The sequence below is a fragment of the Pogonomyrmex barbatus genome, unplaced genomic scaffold, assembly GCF_055798465.1.
Source record: "Pogonomyrmex barbatus isolate J1 unplaced genomic scaffold, ASM5579846v1 scaffold6, whole genome shotgun sequence".
Taxonomy (NCBI): Eukaryota; Metazoa; Arthropoda; class Insecta; order Hymenoptera; family Formicidae; genus Pogonomyrmex; species Pogonomyrmex barbatus.
Window position 1 is genome coordinate 1,375,352 of NW_028297160.1, and position 22,970 is coordinate 1,398,321.

A 22,970-nucleotide genomic window follows, 5' to 3' on the forward strand; every position below is an offset into this window, starting at 1 on the left:
TTCGCCTTCGGTCTCATCCGCAATTTCGGGACCGTTCGGGAATTGCCCGACGAAACCCGAATGACGAGATATAAATCGAAAATCTTGCGAACAGATGAGGTTGATTAGTATTCGAGTTTCTTCGGAACTGTGTTTTCGAGAAAACACACTTTTATTATACGTTTAAATTGGGCTATTATATTCATGATCCCTCGAATATCAGCTGATCGCAGTTCAAAGGGCAAATAATGTAATAAATCAGCTCTTTTTTATTATAATTTACCTTTATTTTTAACATTTTAGATCTCACGTATATTTTTTTAATCAAATTCCACTGTTTTTGTGTTAATATCAACCCGAAAAAAGATACATTTGAGCATTTTTATGTTCCATGTTGTTGATAAAGCAACGAAAATTTGTTCAATTCCCATACATATAATATATAAATAAAATAAATCAAAATATTATTTAGGTTTTGAAATTAATAAATATTTTGAAAATATAGATATAGGACAAATATAAGTAATGAAATATATAAAAATAATATAAGCGAATGAGTTACCAAGAATTTAACATAATGATGCCGTTGTCAGCGATGATTGCGAAAATCGTAAAAGAGTATGATAAAAATGATAAGATGTGATAATAAAATGTGATAATAAAAACGAGATGGACAGAGAGAGAGAGAGAGGGGGGGGGGGAGAGGAGAGAGAGAGAGAGAGAGAGAGAGAGAGAGAGAGAGAGAGAGAGAAGAGAGAAGTCACGCGTACGCTTACGGTCGTAATTCGCGCGCAACGTATTATAATCCCCCTCCGTTCACCCTCTGTAACGAGAAAGCCGAGAAAAAAAAAGCATCGATGGAATCTAATGAGCAAGGAGGCAGGATCCCGATGGCTCCACGTCGAGCTCGTACTTCGCCATGATCAAGATCAGCCCTCGACGAGAAGGGAGATACGTGAGATACGACAGAGAGGAGTATGGGAGAGGGGGGTAGAGGGGAGGTGGGGAAAGATGACGGCAGAGGAGAGAGACAAATGCAGGTGCAACCTGCACCGGTACAGGACGGACGTACGGACGTACGAGCGGACGAAGGTGGGATTGAGTTATGACAGCGTTTGCTCCAGGGGGCCGGCTCTGGACCCGGCGAAGCGGATATTCTTCTTATTCTTTATTTCTTCGTCTGCGCGGCCCCGCCGTAGGAACCGTCGGCCATGCATCACCTTCGGTTCACTCCGGTCCGGCCTCCTCTTCGGCATCGTTGCACGACCACACCGCCATCACGGCCCATCACGATCCCACCTCAGCCATCGTCCTGGCTGGAATTGTCGATTCCACCCACCTTAGCAGGTCGAGAGTGCTCGGCCAGCTCCAAGTATTTACGTTTCGTGCATCGTCCGTCTCGCCTCCTCCTCCTCCTCCTCCTCCTCCTCCTCCTCCTCCTCCTCCTCCTCCTCCTCCTCCTCCTCCTCCTCCTCCTCCTCCTCTACCGCCTCCGCCTTCTCTGTCGTATCTTTTTCTCCTTCATCTTATTCTTTTTCTTCTTTTTCGTTGTCGTCCTTTATAGTCGAATCAAACGACCTGGACGACTCTCTTCGTTAATTGCATCTCAAGTGACGCTCCGCGAAACCTTGAACTTCGGCATCTCTTTCTTTCGAGACAACAACATCACGACAATGTTTTTTCCCGATATCTTAAGACTCGACATAAGAAGCTCCAAGCAAATATAAAGTTTCAAGGAAAATTTCTTTTTCTCCATATTTGTCCACATTTATTTATCCATAATTATTTGGAAAAGAATTCATGTTGTACATTTTTTGTATATTATTAATATCTGTCACGTAGTTTTATACGTATGTTATATGCGACATATAATTTTCAAAATATGGCACTCGCAATCTCTATCTTTCATGTTAAATCTTTATATTTTTCTCTCGTTTTAAGTTCATTTTTAAACTTGACCGTGAAACTCGAGAGATATTTTTATAGTCACATCATTGTAAGCCTGTTTGACTTTTTAAAAAGTTGCCGATATCGAAATCTTGACTTGAATTTATTTTCTACCGAGAGTTTAACCAGTATGCTGATTTCGTCACCTTCGCTACCATCGCTGCCATTGCGAAACCGGTTTAATCAATGATTCACAGACGTTACTGAAATTGTATTTATATATGTTCATTTCGCACACGGTAAAATAAAACTGGAAATAGTCCAGTCCACTATGTGTAGATCACGCGATTAATTATCGATCTATGGAATTTATATAAACAAACAGATAAAAATCGTCAACTTTTAAGAATCAATGAAAAACATTTCGTTTCTTAACATCTAACAAAGTATCTTTTCATGTGCAATTTTAACTAAATCATTCCGCAAAAATACGCTGGCCATTAATCGCAACTAATCGCAATTATCTACAAAAGTGTCAGAGATATTTTCCACGTCTCAGCGAATACGGTAATGATCCTCTAATCGGGAGCAATCACAAATCACAATAAAGTCGTGTCCGCGCATGCTATTCCCCACATAAAAGTAGGTTTCATTAGCGCACACGTGACCGCGCGTCGGAATAACTCGGAATTAACGCGGGTCTCCCAATCAAAGACGGCCGGAAACAAACAAAACGGAACTTCGTTTCCCGGCGATACCCCGGGGGAGCGGTTGGTTAGCGGCCCAGGCATTGGCGCTGCTGATGCTGAAAGTCGAGGCGAGAGACCATCTTTCTCTCTCTCTTTCTCTCTCCTTCTCCTTCTCACTCCAATCTCGTCGCGTCACAAAGATTAGGGGGTTGCAGGGGGAGGAGGGGCAGTCATGGCCTAGCCGGTATGGAGACGCAAGCGGGAGAAGGTGAAACGTAGGGGTGGTTAACGCTTCGCAGTCGGGGCTCAGAATAAACAACAATATTATAACGCGAGCTTAATTGCGCCAGAGGGCTCGGTAACGGGCGCATAAATCGGAGCAGCGAGCGCGCGCTCGCGCGTGCAACCACCCTCCGAACTACCCTTATCCTGTCTTTCTCTTTCTCATTGTCTCTTGACGGTTCTCTCTCTCTCTCTCTCTCTCTCTCTCTCTCTCTTTCTTTCTCTCCTTGCTCGCTATGACTCTGGGACACGTAGCAGTCCTCCACGAACCGCCTCAGCGAAGTAGAGGATTCATTTACAATAAACATGTCCCCCGCTAATTTCGTCGGCGGAAAAGGAGGAATCTCCGGAACAGAGGAGCACCTTAAGTACGATATACGTTGACATTTCCCGCCGTCCCGCTCCGAAAGGAGGATCGCCTTCGTGAAAGGATCCCCCATCGAGCTCCCGCGATTCTCGGTCCTCTAGACTATCGATGACGATTACCGATTAAATTCGCGGTTAATTCATGTCCATATATTTATGTTTTTGACAATTTCAAAGTTTATCGATATTGTATCTTGTTTTTTTTATACTGTAATCTTGATAGCTCACAAAATTCTCAAATGTTAATGAGGAGAGATTTGTGACATAAATTTTAACAATATTCTTCCGATAATGACACACGAGACATTATAAAAAAAATAATAGAGTTTCTACAATGAAATTTTTTTTAGTGTATGTTACAATGCTTTAATATATTATATAATACTTTATCAAAATGATAAACATATATGAACAACAAAAAAGCTTAATGCAAATACAATTGTAAAGTAAATATGCAATATAAATTTTATTTTTACTATCAATCAATATTATTTCGTTTATATACATATTCCTTTGCATATTTTATTTACATAATTTACTGTACGTGCCTTTACAACGTGGCATTCTTATGAGAGGAACTTTCCGACGGTAAGCCACGTTTCGCAACCATTCCCGTGCGCCATCCGCAAGTGCGGATTCCGCGACGAAATGTCGCAGCGGTGGCCGAAAAATTTGGACGCGCGAGAAAAGCCGGCGTTACGACGCTTGTGGTTTGGCGGCATTTCAGCCGACCGTGGATAAATGTACGAACACGTACGGCAAGAGAAGACTGAAAAGGAAAGAAAGAGATAAAAAAAGAGAATGGAAAACGGAGGACTAAAATGATACGGAATGCACGCAAACAGGCCCGAATTACTGTTTCCGGAAGTCTCGATTATGCGCATAATTGTACCTCACATTCATAACTTCAGTTTAATCATGGCTGTATAACGCAGTCTGATAATAAAATATGTGCGCAAGATATAACTTAAATAAAAATTTACAAGGAGACAACTTTCATAAATAAATTTCGGAAAATATTCCACCAATGATATATGATAGGCACTATTAAATATTCCACTAATGATAGGCAAGAATATTCAAGGGAAACAAAATTAAGAATAAAAGCGGATGAATAATATTACTCTGATAAATCACCCCACGATAAGTATGATGATAATACTAATGTAAGATAATTATACAGTTAGAGGTTTTAGAATTAATGCCGGTATTACGACGATGCCACTAATTATTTTCTATATTATGCGAGCGAACTCCTCAATTAATTAGAACGTCGGCCGGTAGAAAACGGCATTTTGAATTTACGCATATCGTCGCTATTTTATTCCACTATTCCGAAATATTTTCGATTGCGCGCTCTTTTTACGATTCCCCAGGAGCCCTCGTACCCATTGTGCCCAATGGATAATCCAGCGACGGAAAGAAAGATAAAGAACTGGGTACAGCAATGCAGTTGGTGGATCGGGAAAGAAGGGAAGCGTATGGAGAAAGAGAAAAAGAGATAAAGAAGAAAAAGAGAGAGAGAGAGAGAGAGAGAGAGAGAGAGAGAGAGAGAGAGAGAGAAAGCGAAAGGGCGAAGGAAGGGAGTGTCGCACTAGTCGAGCAAAGAGAAGGGCTACGCTAGAAGGAAGAGAACGCGATGGAGAAAGGGTAGAGAGAATGAAAAGAGAAGGCGGTGTAGGAGGAAAGGAGGGGGGAGGGGGAAAGGAGGGAGATGGAGGGTGAGGGCTAGGACGGTTAGCGGCCGATGCGGCTATATGTACGCGTCCTCGACCGCAGGCCTGTTTTATTTTATGAATCGCAATATTTCATGCGACAACTGGACTCGCGGGGCGCGGCCACCACTAAACTGTCTGCATACGGGGCCGTGTGCTTACCGCGTGTGCCACACACCATATACCCCGTATACGACGCACGCACTACCACTGCCACCACTACCACAGTCTCCAGTACCGTGCCGCGTTGCGTCGCAACCGACGCATCGCGACCGACGCCACGGCATCGTCACTCGATGAGGATGGCACATGCGACACGGGTGACGTAAAAGTCTGAAAGATTTCTGAAGAATTAGGACGTCACTTATATAAACATATATTCAGATTCGGATCTAATTCAAACCTCATCTTTATTCTAATAATTTAAATAAAAGTTGTTAGATTGACCGCCACTACAATTTGTCATAGAAATATATAGAATTTATTTAAAATAAATTGTTTAGTAATATTTAACCAAGTATTTAACTTGAAAAAAAATCAATGGAATTTTATATATAAGACAAAGTTCGGAGAGAGAGAGACACACAACGTATTCAAGTACGTATGTGTGGCGCATAGTGCGTGAGGAACGAACGAGAAACGAACGACCTGGTCGATGCATCTGAATGCGACGAATGCGACGCAACAGCGTCTCATTGTTTCGCGCGCGGGAAGAGAGAAGCGTACATCTCTTCCTGCCTTTCTCTCCCTTTCCAGTTTCCACGCGAATCCTCGAGTAAGGTTCCCCTTGCGGGAATGATCGCGCATGATCCTATAAGATGCGTTAAAGTTTCTACGGGGTGATCTGTAAAGACGATATCGCGCCTCATTATAGCATTATTCGGCAAATAACACAAAAGTTAATGTATTTGAATCTGTTTAATTTTGTCAACTTATATAAAATCAATTTTGTTGTAAATGTATTAAATTAAATGCTAAATCCTGCTTATAAAATCACATATAAATATAAATAAAAAAATAACTATAGTGCCTAAATTAATATACTGTTTAAATAGCTGATTAATAAAACGAATGAAATAAACTTGAACTTTGCAAAATTATTGAACGTAATAGAACTGATTAAAGCATTGCTAATGATTCACATTATAATTATGAAGATATTACAAAGTAAGGCACAGGAAATGTTAAATATAATAATTAAACAGTTTGAATTTCAAAATCGAATGTCAAATAATTCCAATCTTACGAATTAAAGATATATTTAAAATATTTCAAATTCAAATATTTGAAATTTATTACAATTCAAATTTAATTTTTATAAAATGCATAATATTGTACAATTATTTGGAATATATATATTCCAAATAATTATACAAGTGAAATATAAAAGCAATAAATAAATAAAATAAATAATATTAAAATAAATGAAAAAATGCAAAGTAACACTTTTTATACAAATATGCATTTTCAAAGAAATAAATGGTGAATACAATATATTAACAAATATATTTTTAATATTTCTTGTGTATTACACCATATTTCGCGTTATGTGGAATTTATTAAAATAATTTCATATTTGATTTCTTCTTTTTATATTGTGTAAATTATATTAATTGTAAAAAAAAAGGAAAATATGTTATTATTGTATTAGATTTAAAATATTGTATTAGATTTAAAAATTTACCTTTTTAAAAAGAGATAAAAAAAGGTGTCAAATAGATGTACCCGATATTCTACAAATAAAACTTTTAATACAAAATTTTAATATCAAAAAAACAGCGTCAATTTACAATCATTAGTAAAGTATAATATACTTATTGTACTTGTGTGTATATTATACAATTGCACTTCTACTAAATTCTGTTATTAAATTTTAAATTGTATAAAGCAGTCTCAAGATCAAATTGTGACAAAAATTTGGCGCATCTAGATCGCATCAAAAAATGCATGTATGCACTGAATTATTGAATTATATCATATGATTTATAGCTCCCTTAATATAATAATTAAATGTATTTTAAAAAATACAATAAGAATATTTTAACAATTATAAATTGATGAATAATGAACAATTGATGAATAATTGTAAAATGATTAGTTCTTGATTAAATTTTTAAAAACACTTTTGTGTACAATGTTGAACGCTTATAAGGATGTATTTGGCATATTTTTCTTTTTTTTTTTTTTTTTTTTTTTTAAAAGAAAAGTACATTTTTATAGATATTATATTATATTAAATTTTTTTTAATACATTAAATAAATTCAAACATTTTCATATAACGCATTAAGATTAATACAGAAAGAATATAGTATCAATAAAATAAAATATCCGGCTACTTTTAGTGGCATTTATATAATAAAAATAATAAAACTTATATTCAAGATTTAAAAAATAAATTATTTTTTTTATGAACAATAATACCTTTAGATTTTTACTTAAAATTTTTTCTAGACTACATTATTTCTTTATAGTAGTATAGCAGTAGCAAAAACACTCACAGAATCACATAATTTATTAATAATAAATATGTATTATTTTGATACATATTATTTATATAATATAATTTAAATTTCAACTAAATTTTATACATAATATAAGTTAAAATATATTCCCCGGAAAGCAGACGATCCAGGTTCGATCCCTGGCTGAGATGATATTTTTCACAACATATATTTCCGGTGGGGAGGATAAAAGGGATTTTAATCGATATCAATAATATTGATTCTCGAATTATTAGACTCACTACGTTAAAAGTCTGCTAAACCAAAGCGGCACGTAGTTAGTAATTAATTGAACTTATCTTTAACAAAAGTAAAAAATTAGTTTTACATTATATTAAATTATATTATATTACACATTGTGTGACCTTTCTTTCATAACTTTTATAGTAATTTACAAACTTATAAAGCTTATAAAGCTTCGCTTCTCGAAAGACATCTGTCAAAGATCTGTCAAAAAGTGAGCACACGTGCTATTTAAAAAAAAATGCTTAGTATCAAAAGAAGGAATATCATAAAAATTTGTCTGATCCACGACAATGTGAATGTTTCTTAAAATTTATCTATTTGGACATTGCATTGCATAGATTCATAAAGCATGGGGAGGAAAAGTATAAACACTTTTCTAAAATAATTTAATCTTCAGCTATCAACTGAGCCTAGTTAGAACTCAATTGGTGCAACCGTTGCTGAAATATGAAAATATGGGCTCTGTTTATGCCGAGAGAAAGAGAGAGAGAGAGAGAGAGGGGGGGAGGGAGGGGGAGGGGGAGGGAGAGAGAGAGAGAGAGACAGACAGACAGGGAGGGGGAGGGGGGAGGGAGAGAGGGAGAGAGAGGGAGGGAGAGAGGGGAGAGAGAGAGAGAGAAAGAGGAGAGGGAGGGAGGGAGGGAGAGGGGGAGGGGGAGGGGGAGGGAGACGGAGGGAGAGGGAGGGAGAGAGGGAGAAGGGAAGGGGGGAGAGAGGGGGGGAGGTTTACATGTATATAGCACAAGACGCGTCTGCGTTCCACGCAAACTTGGCGCGAAATTACCCGTGTTATTCCCGATAAAAAGGAAAAACTCATAATAAATCTTTTATTTCGAATGAATATATACGTTTTTAACTTTTTTTATCGTCCAAATTATTCAAATTTCAGACATAACAAATTGACAATTCCAGACCACTACTTAATTCAAACTTGACATTCCTTTTTATGTCGTATTATTTTGTATTATTACAAACAGATCGATCATATAGTATGTTCAAATTTTGTATCTAAAACCTATTACAAAAATTAAATTTAAATGCTAAAATATCGCACAAAGTTATAACAACAAATCACATTTTATACAAAATTTTAATTAAAAAGTTTATATTCATTTTCTGAAATAATTAGTACATAAAAGAAGATGCGCGAATGTAACTTGTTATATATTCACTGTAGGCTCGCATATACATAACAAATTTACTATTCGAAAATATAACGTCGCACTCCGTCATGTCGTATTTTTCATGTCAGGACATCAACACATACGAGACGGCAGAGATTACGCCAATCTCACCCAGTATGCCTATCTACGCCGATGTTTACTTGACCAGGTACAGAGGTGGACGCGCCATTACTGCTACGGGAGATAAAAGATACGCGCGCACCAAGCCGCGGTCCATATATGTAAATACCTCTGGGGATCTCGCGTATACGTCGTGAGACCGTGAGTAAGAGAGGGTTGCTGAAGGTTGCGAGTCGAGGAGGAGGAGGAGAGGGAGAGGACCGAGAGGGAGGAGGACACAGGGGAAGATCCTGCGGATCCTGTCGTGGATCGTGGGACGGAAGGCGAGGAGTGAGAGGGTGGTGGGACACGGGGGTGGACGAAGGAGCGAAACGTACGGTCAGTAGCCGCGTATGTAACATACTATCTTGAATATGCGCATACATCGCGGGCCGGCCGCGTATTCCGAGAATCGGTTAGGCGATCGGTTAGGGTGCGCGGGAGCTGCCCGTCTCTCCGCGCGTAATTATCTTCTTTCTTTCTTTCTTTCTGGATTCCCCCCACGATTCGCCACCCGTAGTGCAAGTGTGGTACTCCTTTTCTGCCGTACCCTCTTCCCTCCTCCGAGTGTGGACCTCGCGGACTCCGCCATCGTCACGTTCGCCCCGACTCCTTTTATACCCCTCTCCCCCCTCCTCTCGCGCTCTTCCCTCCGCGCTGCGTCACCCTCGCATGCAGCAGCTACGCGAGCACGCGTCTTGTTCTACAGGTAACGAACCTGGCCGACGAGGAAGGGAATATCACGCTTTCGTTGGACCAGAAACGTTGAACGATCGATCGTGAAGCACCGGACGTTCTGCCGCGAGTTAATTAGATTATTCGGAACAATCGCGTCCACGTAAAGCGGCACGAAGATACGTATGAATAACAATTAAATCGTTCGTGTTAAGATCGTGACGCTAAAGTAGAAGCTTAAAGTGAGAAAAAGGAAGCCATTTAATTCACAAAAGAAAAATAATTAATGGATTTAAGACGATCGAAAATACGATAGTAAATTATTGTAAAATATATGGGTAACATAAGTAAAACATAAGAAAGAGATTTGAGCGAATTTGACTTTGTTATCTTGTATTTCTGAACCGAGATGCGGCGTCATTAATTTATCCCGCTAAGCAACTTGTCGGACAAGTTGCCGAACCAAACATTTTATCGATAACTCCGGCCGTATTTTCGCTCAGTAGGATTGCTATTTTGTCTATCTATCGCGAGATGGGATAAGTTTGATCGGTAGTGCATTAATAACTCTGCGGAAGAGGTGTGAAATGATGTACCTCGCGTCTTCTCATCTAATTCCAAAACCGAATAAATCCCGCCTTTATCCGCTATCAGAACCGATTGCAACGCTGCAAAAACTGAGTATCACATTTCTCAGTTAAATTCCATTTTTTTCGTTATTGTTCATTAGGATCAATTTGCCATTATTTCTAATTTAACAGAATGTGTGTTATCGTTACAATTAGCGTTTTTTTGTTACAGTTTCGTTTATTATTTTAATAAAAACCCAAACGGCATATATGAAACTGTCTTGGAAATGTTCCTTTTGAATATTCTTGTTGCTTTTCCACTTCTTCCTGCGAGAGGAAATAAATCGTGCAGTTAGTAGCCTGCACGTATGACATACTATCTTGAATATGCGCATACATCGTAAGACGCATGCGTATTCTAGGAATCGCTTAATGCGCGATCTGTCGCTGGGCAAGCTCGTCTTCTCGTAATTGATTTCTTCCTTTATTTTCTTCCTCTCTAAATGTCCACTCGATTCATTATAATTTTTTTTTGTCCACCGCATACCACAGCACCGATATGATTCGCGTGTTTTTAACTTTATGCGGATATTTTTGCGCATCTACATACGGCAAAATCTCGCTACGGATTTTCGAAAATCTGGCTTTTCAAAAAACTATTTTCGAATGAAAAGCGTATCACGAGCAAAAATATCCAAATTTTTTCATGTGTAATTTTTCCAAATAAATCTAACGTTGCGGCAATTATTTTAAAATATTAATTATAAAAATTTTAAATATCCGGAAAAATTTCGATTTTCAAATACTTATTAACACACTTTTATTAATAACTTAACGTTAAATGTTAGAAAAATATATTTTAAAGCACATCTCTTGTAGATTACGGAAACTATTCTACTTAGCTGTAGGAGGATCAAAATGAAAATGCAAAAGAGATGTTACTAGAGTTCTTGATGAAATTCTCGCGTAGACGTAGAATTAAGGTACGTCTTAACGATAAAGGTCAAGCAGCAGGACTTCCCAGATGTCGCCTGTACAAGGTTTTTCTCTCGCCATCACCGCTGCGACGGGTTACTCTTCCGCGAACACGCCTTCATCTTGGAGTTAAGGAACGAGCTTGCCAACTGGCCCTCGTACAAGAGATGACGCATATACTCCTTCCTGGTCGGCCCTTTTCTATTACAAGACGAAGTAGAGGCGACAAGAAGAGGTGGAGAGAGAGTTCTAATCAAGGTGGCTTGCTGGAACTTTTAACTCCTTTCGCTCGGAACGAGATGTCGAGTTCCAGGTACGTCGATCTCGCGCACCGTGCTGCAGTAAGCTAAGCTCCAAGGAAGATTATAGGGTGTCTGCATAGAGATGGTCCGAGTTTGCCGCGGAGATGATACCGGGAGCCTCTCGTCGAGATGGCGGTGGAGAGTGATTTTCGAGGATAAGCCCGAGCAGGATCATAAAATTTGTCGATTAAATAATTTGAAGGCTCGGAACTTTACAAAACTAGTTTCGACTTTCTTAAGGCATGCTACCACATAATCGCGGTCTTCGTAATGGAACGTACGAGTCACTCGGGTTATACACAAAAATGAACTTCTCCGTTAATATATATATATATATATATATATATATATATATATATATATATTAACGGAGAAGTTCATTTTTATATATATATATATATATATATATATTAATACGATACTTTAACAGCAGGACAAAAATCTTCATCGCACATATTGGTAAAGAAATTTTAATAGAAATTTTAAAAAATTGTCAAGCAGTGAAACTCAACAATACAGAATTTGTCGGTTTTCTTAAATATGACAAACGCGAATAATTCTGACGTAAGATGAACTTTCCGCATCGGGAGAAAAAAGGTACCAACTCGGTAGGAAAAAGATACCAACACGGGAGCGTGTACTAAAGGATGTCTCAAATGACGATGGTCAAACGTAATCCCTCAGAATGGTTAGAATCGCGGCATTAAGCGAAACTCTCGTGGTTCGGAGCTGCATGTCGAGACTTCTGGCTGGTCGTTCGGCTTCGGGGACGTCGGGTATGAGAATAGAACGGTGGCTGGTTGTTGAATAGGCGCCGTTACAGAAGGTAATGCGTGTACAGCGCGGACTCCGAGAAGGTGGCGGAGGCGGAGGAAAGACACCGAGAGAAGAATCGAGACGGCGGAGCCAAGGTGTTAACATTTGCTTTATAGCGGCCGCTCTACAGCCGGGCGATGGTTTAATACTTGTGTCGTACGAGCGGCACACAAACACCACCACCATCATCACGGAGCGACCGCAGAGCCGCCTCACCTGGCGCGCGTGTAAAAGAGACAGAGTATATCCGTAATCCATATATCGTAATGCGAGCCCGTTAAACACCGAAATGATCCATGCTTTAGAAGCCATGCATTATTGGTTTCCTATTGGCAACGAGTTTGTGCACGCATTGAAAAAATGAAATTACTCTTACCTAACAAATTGTTGAATTGGTGGGAAGAGCAGATCTGCGAATTCGTACTATTCGTTTCATCATCGGTATATATATATATCAAAAACAATAAGCAACATAATGAATTTATTATTTAGAAAAATTAAATTATTTTTTAGAATAAAATTTTCTTAGCAAAAATGTAACATACAATAGAAAAGAAAATGTATTTTTAAATGTCATATATTTTTCTACAAATAATGGAGTAACAAAATATTAAAGCTTATCGACTCACTGTATATTTAATTTTATGATACGTCGTGTGTTAATGCGCGTATAGACACCTCGCTCCCATATGTCGACATCGTAGAAATATACGATGTGTACCACCGCTATATAATGGAGGCCCGTTAAATAGCGAAATGACCGGCGGGTTCATACATTGCTATGAGATGTTAATACGACAACCGTTGTCGGGCCAACGAGCACGTGTCTCTTCCTTCTAACTCATTTGCTTTCTCTCTTTCTTCCTTTTCAACTCGCGTCGCCGCGCAACTTGTCTCGCTTCTTTTCTCTCGCGTTTTCGATCCGCTCTGCCTGGTCTCCTCCGCGTTGAGCCACGCTCCTTTATTTTATAGTTATGCAGCGAGGACACTTTTACTATGACCGCGCGAACATTTCGTGGTTCCGGCGCTCGCGATGAGCGCTTTTATTGCCCGAGGGCGTTTTTACCCCCGAATACGCTATCCTTTATTTATTACGGAGCGGTCATGTTGCGGAAAAAATAGTGCATGTCGAATGAAGAATAATTTCGAAATCAAAGCTAGCAATATTTCAGAGGATAAATTTATCTTGATCAATTTAAATCGATTTAATTCAAAACAGATCTTGATGAAAAGAAGATTACTTTGCTTTGCTTAAAACTACTGTATGCTACTTGTACATTCATCATTTTCGTCATTTTCATTAAACGTTTAAGATCGAAACACGATCATTTATCGTTAATTACAAATGGAAATAAGCTCTTTTTCTTTTGCGAATATGGTACGTACTTTTTACAACATAATCATCATACTCATACTGCTGTTCAATTTGCGGAATATGACATAGTATGGAAGATAGATGAAAGATTCTTCACACACACACACACACACACACACACACACACACACACACACACACACACACACACACACACACACACACACACACACACACACACACACACACACACACACACACACACACACACACACACACACACACACACACACACACACACACACACACACACACACACACACACACATACACAATAAATTACAAGTTTTTGTTAAAAATAGATATCATGCAATTCTAATAAACGAATTACTGAATTAAACTATCTATTTATCGACTTTTTCAGTAAAGATTAGAAAGATATTTATACATCTGTGTACTTAAGTAAAGATGTAAAAATACAAAATTTATAGTTCTCATTAAAAATTTTTAAAATCTAAGTATGTAATCCAAGTATATAAAAATTTTAGAAAATAATTTCTATGTATTGATTCGTATGTATTGAATCGGTATGTCTGTAAATAAAATCCGATTTTCATCTCATATATTCTAAGAGAGGTTAAGATTTAAAGAATTGAACATTGTAGTAAAAAAATATAAGTTGTGAAATATAACCAGGTATTATGACCAAGTATATAATCAGGTCTTTCGAGGTATATTAGTATATTAAAATTTTAGAACAAAAGTTAATAATTATGTCATTTATAAGAAACATTTTAGTTTGAATAATAATAATTAACAAATTGAATGATCACTTACTTTGTGTAAAAGCCTTCTTTGCACTCCAAACAAATAAAGCTTCGTCGACGACCAGTTTTATCCAGGCCTTTCGACAAAGAACTGCATATCTTCTGATGAATGATAAGATGCGATCTCCTCGAGAACGAGATTGAACACTTCATGCAAGGGAAAGGCTTTTCACCAGTATGCTGTCTGATGTGGTTTCGTAGCGATGTTTTCGTAAAGATTTTCGCACAAGTCGGACACTTATATTTCGGCAACAACTTGCTCGAGCCGGACGTTCCCTTGTCCATTTCATGAACAGCACCGGCATGGAGGGCCTCGTGAAAAATAAATTCAGCTTTGGAATCCGTTGAGAAGATGCATTCTTTGCATTCCCATTCTTTCTTCACGTTCATTTTATCATCCACGTTCGATTTGCTATTTTTGATACAATTACCCTCTCGCGTGTGCCTGGTGACATCTTGTGACAAAGCGAAAAGCGTACCACATCGAGGACATCTGATCGAAAAGATTACAAAATATATTACTACAATTATATTGCAATATCTAATATTGTAAATTGTATATAAAATTTATAAGTTAGAATATTTCAAAATGTTAAAGAAGAAATTTAGAATACTTTAAAAATATTATATAACTAAACAAATGATAGTCTTTGCCATCTTGTAGAAATAAAAGAATTTTAAAGATAATAAATAACGTTGTACAATCATCAATAATTCAATTTATTACCTGTGGCAAAGTTTTGGATGGCAATGGAGAAGATGAATCTTGTGCGCCGCGAGATTCGGTTGCTTCCGCTCGCAGTGAGGGCACTCCCGCACTGTCTCCAGCAGACCCTCCTCACTTTTACGTACTTTCACAGCTTCCTTGTGACTAGAGGTTCTCCGATGCAGAACCGCTTCTTGGGCGGTGGTGAAGTTCATCGAGCAAAAGGAACAAAAATATGGCGCCGGTCGCACGACTGTCGCGACCTCGCCCTCCTTTTTGTCCTTGACGACGTGACTAGTCAATTGATGACGTTGAAGAGCAACTAGAGACCGGAAAACTTGAGAGCAGAGCTCGCACTTGATACGCTGCTGGTACTCGTCCGATGCGGTGTAGCCCGCGTTGTGACCGGTTTCCTTGGCGTGCGATCGCAGCTGAAAGTTGTATCGAAACTGCCGATCACAACCGCCGCAGGATAACGCACATTGACGACTAATTACCACCGGCACGGTGGAGCCCTTCATCATCGATACTACGTCACGATGACTCGTACTCAGCAGGTGAGATTCCATTGTCGCGTTGTCTTCGCACCAGAAGTTACACGGATTGCATCTGCAACTACCGCCGATCTGAGAAGGAAGAAGTAGAGAAAGAGAAGTAACGAGGAATCTCTTTCGCCGAACAGCCGAACGTCCAAGTTGCGCGAGAGTCAATTACGTTCATTTTATCCGTTTCTCATTTACTATCTATTTAATGTTCGTTGAGTAATGACTCGTCGACAGGTGCAAGAATCATACGCGTGATTGTGCACAATGGATGCACATCGATGAGGACAAAAAGGCGGATATGCAGATTCTAATCTTGACCCGAAAAAATTTTTTGCGTCTCGCTTCGACTAACGAGCGGCCACTCACCTGTTCTACAGTCTTGAAGTGAAGACCGGAACGCCAATGAAGCAGGAACGTCTCCTCGGTGTTGCAGTAAAAATGACAAGGAGCGCATTGGAACGGGCTCTGTCGAACCACATTCGCTATATGCTCCAGGAGGAAGCGGCGTACACTTGGATTGCGAGGATTCACGAGGACACCTGACACACGGCAATGGTAATGGGAGAGCAAATGTTTACCCATTTGAGGCCTCCTTACACGTGTGCGGCACATTTCGCATAGGAGAATCTCCTTCTCCCGTCGACGCAGACCTTTCTTAACTTTCTTTCGCTGTGGTTCTTCTTTCATCCTCTGATAATATAAATGTGACTTAACCGGACAGTTTGCGGTAACAACATTAGAGATTTAAAGAAATTCCCTCTTCCGTTCAGAGTATTATTATTTACATTTGAAAAAATGTTTCCGGTCTCAAAGAATTAATATCAATATTTTTATATTTTATAAAAGAATGAGTAGAATTTTTTTATAAAACTCTTACGAGTTTTAAAAGTATAAAGAGGCACATAGATCCGGTCTTTCTCTTTTAATCGTAATTTTAAATCAAATATTTTTTTCGTTAGATCCAGAAAATTAAATATTTTTTTTAATCAAAAAGACATTTATAAAATAAAAATATAATTAAGACGTCTGACTAACATAATTAATAAATTCATTGGAATTATGATAATTATTATTTATTTAATAGAATAATTGATATTTAAACAAGCTAACATGTCATGTGTTAACAGGTCGTTAAAGGAGGCTTATTACCGCTGCAAGCGAAGCCTGTCTACGAGTGGACACTCTTCTGGACACTCTTGCGTGAGAATTGATACCGCGTCGTGGATGAAGACCGCCGTCGAGTTCTCTAATGCTCCTCCTGGCGTGCAAATCAGAGCGCAGATGCCTGTCGTAGACCAATCGTGAAGCGAGTTTCCTGCCGCAAGGATTGCACCAATATCCTGACTCGATATCCGTTTGTGCACCCGGTACCCATTTTCCTCGCGTGTGTCCCGGTGGCGGCTGTCCAGATGCGTTCTTACTTTCGTATTCCTCGTCCTTCTGTAACGATCGATGTCCAACTCTTAGTCCAACAAATCGTCATCACTCGCGGCTCATGAAATTATATTGCATATCAAATTCATTCAGAATAAAACGATTTTTGCATTTCTGTGATTTAAATGCATTTGTTATTTTTTTCCTTATTTATTTATTTATAACATTATACTAGAGCAACTGTTACCTAAATATTACTTTTTGAAATAAAAATGCTCATTTTCAAATTATTTATGATTTACAATACGAAATTTCTCATATTTCTAGAGGAAATTTTTTCTTTTTTCTTCTTACTTGCGATATCTCCGTAGGTCGCCATTTGCCGCCGGTATACGTCGGCGGAGGATGTTCGTGATGATCATCGTCGGGTTCCACATCCTCCTCATGCATATGCGGCATGTCCTGCGGCAAATCGTCGAGTCCGGGTTTCCATTTTCCACCGGTATGATCTCTCGGTGGACGCTCTCGATTTTCACCATCGTCCGAATCCGAATAAGAATCCTCCCCCAATTCCTCCCCCAGCATATCGTCATCGGAGTCATCGTCGTCATTCGGATACTCAAAATCGTATCTCGCCAAATCCTTATTTGCGTTATTCCCCAAAGCAAGATCGTCGAGAATGGTATCATCCAACCAACTCTGCCTTTTTCGTTCGGAGGTAGTCTGCTTGATGGACTGGATGCACAAATCCGATGGTTCGTCCAAATCGCTGACAGGTAACATGCTGTGAAGTTTATCTTTCGCGCCAGATTCGTCGCCATCCTGGACTTTTTGATACTTCTTCCTCTTGTCATCTTTCTTGAATTTTCGACTGTTATCCAATAAAGTCGGGGCTCTTCTAGTGTTTGACTTTGCACTACTTTGTAATTCCAGCGAATTGAAGAACGCGTCTGCATTTAGAATTTCGGGATAAGACACTGTCGGTGTCGACGGTGGCTCGTTAACAATTTTAACATTGGGTGGTCGGCAGCCTGATCGACGGTGTTGCACATAATTGTTAAGACCGTTAATTGTCAAGTTACATTTGATGCAAAAGTGAGTATCATCGTCTTCTTCATAGCCTTCCATTGATCGAGTTCAGATAAAACTATGATGAAAGAATATTCTATTGTGACTCAAGTTAATTCAATAATAACTATTACTCACTACTATTTTTTAATATTATTATTGCGATTTAACATGAATTTGTGAACACGTCTCGATATTGTGAATATGTCACGACTGAAATACGAAATTGTATGATATACATCTTTTAATAAATTTTTTAATAAATGTCTCTTTTATTCTAAATTACATAGAATTTTATTTAAAGATAATTCAATTGTTTTCATAAGAATTGTTTCAAAAAGACAAAATTATAATTCATAATAATATAATAATGTATTTAAAATGCTATACTACAAATGTTTATTTTATATTTTATTAAAAATTTTTAACATAATACTTGTTTTAATTTCTAAATAGCACTAAGAATCTAGTTTGAACAATTAAAATTTTTAAACATGTAATCTGAAGGAATACGTATCTAAAATAATAAAAAAATATTTATTGTGTGATTGTTCATGATAATTTTTTAATATGAGTTCTTAATGAATGTAAAGCAGTATAACCTCTTAATTATTTTTCACATTTTCCTGGCATTATCTTTAAAATATATCGCATCGTTTAAATTGATTTTAGGAAACATTAATAAAAAAAAAGAAAATACATAAAAAAGGGACTTTTTACTTATACTTTTCAAATATTATTGTATCCTGTTTCCTAATTCGACAGAGAGTAGGAATTCATTTGCTCGCGATTTCGAGCGCGTGCACCGCCACGAAGTGAATTCGGGAAACGTTTAGCCGTCATACCCCGATCACGCGTCACGCAACAACCGCGTCATGGACAGCTCGCTGAGGACAATCGCGTTAGCGAACCGCAGTGGGCAAATTGAAGGTCCGATATTCGCGCAGCAGAAGGGAAACAAGTTGACGCTTCGTACGGGCCGGGGGCAGGAAGATCGGTCGATGCCGCTTGGCCGTTATTCGGACGACGACACTTCGCCTCCCAGTCCTGACCGCCCCTCTGCATCCCCCGCCAGTCCCCCTTTTCACCGCCCTCCCCCCTTTTACCACCGGCAGCCCGTGCGCGTCCTCTGCATCACCCCCGCCCTTGTTGCGCCCTTTCTCTGTTTCCCCTTTCCGAAGTCTGTAAACCGGCAGCGATCTCGTGGCTCCGTCTCTCGTCTTATTAAGCGGAGAAAACTAGCGAATGAAATTTCCATCCGGCTCCGAAACACGCTCGTCGGTATCGTCTCGTTTCCTTCTCCTCTCCTTCTCCCCCTCTCATTCCACCGTCCCTTCCTCTTTCTTTCTTTCTGTTGATCGACTAATATCCCCGATCCCGGTTTCATCGTCGTTCGTAGTTTACCCTTGACGTGACCGAAATTCGATTTGCATACAGTCGAAAAGTTGCAAAAATGTTTCGGTTACGACATAACGAACTTAGCGCCCGAATTAACCACTCCCGATCGGATATCACGCGTAGCCGCAACAGCGGAAGGGAGCCGAACGAGTGTCCTTCGTGGATTATTCCCCCGTCGCCGATATACTTTTGAAGAGTAAATTTCAAATAAAATTCCATGGAGAATTTTTTGCAATTCGTTCTCCCGATATCAAACTGTGTAACGAAAACTGTTGAAGCAGAGCAATGTATTGTAATCTTATTATTCGTAGCAGCTGTAATATTCGATAATTTTTCCACAGGTATACCAAAAGATATCTCTTGGCATTCTACATATGTATTTTTGTATACTTTTCATGACGTTCCGTAACTACTTTGGAAGAATGCATTTGCGGATATACATGATATTTTTTCATCAAGAATAAACGCAGAATATGATTGGTCATTTACAAACACTCTCTTGTATCATAGATTAACTTTTTTAAAACATGATTCTTTAAGAAATTTAATTCTTTAAGAAATTAATTCTTCAAGTAATCTTTAATTATTATTATTTGTATATAATATAATAACTCGACAAATAATAAATATTTTATTATTTGCCGAGTTTTCGATGATGAAAGCCAAATCGTTAAAGATAACACGCCCTTAGTAGAAATGGTGGCGTCCCGCATATTCGCGTTAATTACATAACTAATGGATCGAGTGATTCGGACGTCGACCGAAAGCAAAACTACGTCCAACTCGATAAATCAAAATAAACAGGTCTTAACAAAAGACGCGTATAGCACAACGGATTAGAGATCCCTTGAAACCCGAACGATTTCGTGCAAATACATCGTATCACGTATGTAACACGTGTACGACATTAATAAGGAAGATGATTGCTCGGGAAGACGGGTATCGCGGATAAACCGAGTAGACAGATTCATGTTGAGATTTACGAGTATTTGCCGAAAAAACAAGGATAGCCGTTAATTGGGCAATGTCCGTGAACGTCGCTGAGACGCCGATATGTCAATGTAGTATCCACGATCGAGGCATCGTGCGGCACTTCCAGCTAACTGCTCGTTGTCGCCGTTGATCGAGGATCGCCGATGACTAATCCCTAATTACCGATCGCAATACGAAAAAAGGATCTGCACCTGCTTCCAACGAGAGGTACGTGTAAACGCGAAATTGCCTCTTGAAACGACCTGACGGTCTGATCGCGAAGAGAAAGACGGAAGAAATAAATAATATTTGTTGAACAAATTTAATGCGCTGTTGTTCGCAATTTTATATCAATTTAGATGTAATAATACCAATATTCCACGCGCGCAGATTTTATGTCAAAATGTTACGTAATACATTTTTTCCCGTAACTGTGTTATTTTAATCCATAAGTTCTTCTCCTCTTAAAATTTATATTTTTAGGAGAAATTTTGGAGAAGGGGAGGTAAAAATGTATATAAATAATTTGATGTTACAGGAATATCATGGTATATCTCATAGAGAAGTTTAATAGTATCGTACGTAAAATTAAGATGTAAAATTAAAAGATAAAATCTTCATACTGTAAGAAAACTAATTATATCATATAATAACGTACTACGTATTTTTAGTTGCATCTAACAGGATTTGCTAAAGTAAAAAGGCCAGCGCAATCTCCGTGGGGGACGGCATCCACCGCGCCTTCGATCATCATCGCTAATCTGGTCAGAATGATCAAGGATCCCACACCCTCCCTCGCTTTTAATACCCGCTATAATTAACAATAATCAGCGCGATCCCTCGGACACGAATGCGTCGGCCTTGCACGACCCCGTCACCGAAATTGAAGCCCGAATAGACCCCGAGTAGAAGTCGACGAAGACGAGGATGAAGACGATGGAGAGAAAGATCCTTGCGGGACTCGTCGAACGAAATTAGACGATCTCAATCCGAAGCCGTAAGCGGCCACGAGTTCCATTCCCGCAGACTCTCTTAACCTCCTTTTCATCGCTCCTCATCCCGGTTCAGGAACGATGAGATCCACCGAGTGATCGTATGAAATCGACTGAATCTCCCTAACGTAATTCTACTCGACTTGTTTGTATCCGTAAGAGCAACGACGGACGTTCCGTTCTCTTTGCTTCCAATTACAATTTCCGGCCAGCCATTTATTGTCCCGTTTCGATCTTTCGTCGTTAGAATTGGAACTCGATCGGGAAAACACGCGAAGATAGATCCTTTTCAATTTCTGATTTCGTCACATAATGCTCCTTCAATTTACATTCAATCAATGCACACATATAGCTTCGTTCGAAAAAATTTAATTCTGAATTTTTCTTACGTAATAAAATAAATAATCGATTCATTATATTGCAATTTATATTTACAATTATGCTCAATGTGATTCTAAAGTGAGAATAGCAAGAAAAAATTTCACTTTTTAATTAATAATCTCTGTAAGACTTCGACATCGCACGCGATGTATCGATAAGTTTAAATTTCCAAGTTCGTTTCCAGGCGGTGTCGACAACGAAGCGGTGTGTGTCGGACAAAGGCCCGCGTTATCGGGCGGACGGGCAGTGTCCGAGAGCTGGTTACGCCGCAAGTACCATTCAATGTTTCGTACGTTCGCTAAGAAGTGGCGAGTACACCCTTTCGACTTCGGTCGTCCGAGGCATATCAACTAGGTGACCCTTCATAGGGTCAACGGAGGACCTGGAAACCGTAGCAAGGTGAGCTCGCCGCATGCGAGCGTCCGGCGGGCCGGGGGGAAGCGGCTCCGCTTTGCCCGAGAAGGGAGATGGACCGGAGGTAGACGCAGAGGGATGCAAGGTCCGGGGAATATTGAGCCGCTCCGTTAATGTTTATAACGACGTTAGACGTTGGTGTCCCCGATGGCGCGTGTGTAGGTGCCACGGGATAGGTAGAGAGGTGGCTTCGGCCACCCTCTGCTTTACGCGCTGTCTCTTTTTCTCCTCAAGCCCACTGCTCTCGCTCTCCGATTCTCCGTGTCTTCCTCTCTCTCTCTCTCTCTCTCTCTCTCTCTTTCTCCTTCTCTCCTTCTCTTTCTCTTTCTCCTCCTCACAACGGTGGCGGCGGCGGCGGCAGCGGCGGGGGCGGCGGCAGTGGCAGCGCCGGCAGCAGGACAGGAACTGACATAAGCGCGCGAGTGTGTATGTAGAGCACGTACTCGGGGGCTCTCCAGTTCGACGGAGTAGGTGGAGGGTTGGATGGTCGTGGGGACCCCCCTGCGTCGGAGGGGGAGGGGAGGACCAGGCGGGGGGAGGCGGATGGTGGGTGAATGGGTGGTTGAAGGTGGCGGTGAAGGTAGAGGAGAGAGTGGGCTGCATTCTAGCAATGGGATGAGGGAGCCTCTGTCTAATCGATGCCGCGGCGGTGCGCGTTCGCCCCGCTGGCTATTACGCACCTTAATGTCCTT

General features: G+C 39.6%; 1 protein-coding gene across 1 annotated transcript in view; it reads right to left on the minus strand.

The window, feature by feature from the left end:
* The window catches only part of LOC105423712 (uncharacterized), a 50,495-nt gene that overhangs the window by 17,195 nt on the left and 10,330 nt on the right, over positions 1 to 22,970 (minus strand). Inside the window, exons 3-7 of the mRNA XM_089082710.1 lie at positions 17,408 to 18,200; positions 16,829 to 17,119; positions 16,046 to 16,369; positions 15,156 to 15,760; positions 14,439 to 14,921 (exon numbers count right to left, since the gene is read on the minus strand). Of these exons, the coding sequence (XP_088938836.1) occupies positions 14,439 to 14,921; positions 15,156 to 15,760; positions 16,046 to 16,369; positions 16,829 to 17,119; positions 17,408 to 18,181 (2,477 nt within the window). The 5' untranslated portion in view covers positions 18,182 to 18,200. The remainder of the gene's footprint in view (positions 1 to 14,438; positions 14,922 to 15,155; positions 15,761 to 16,045; positions 16,370 to 16,828; positions 17,120 to 17,407; positions 18,201 to 22,970) is intronic.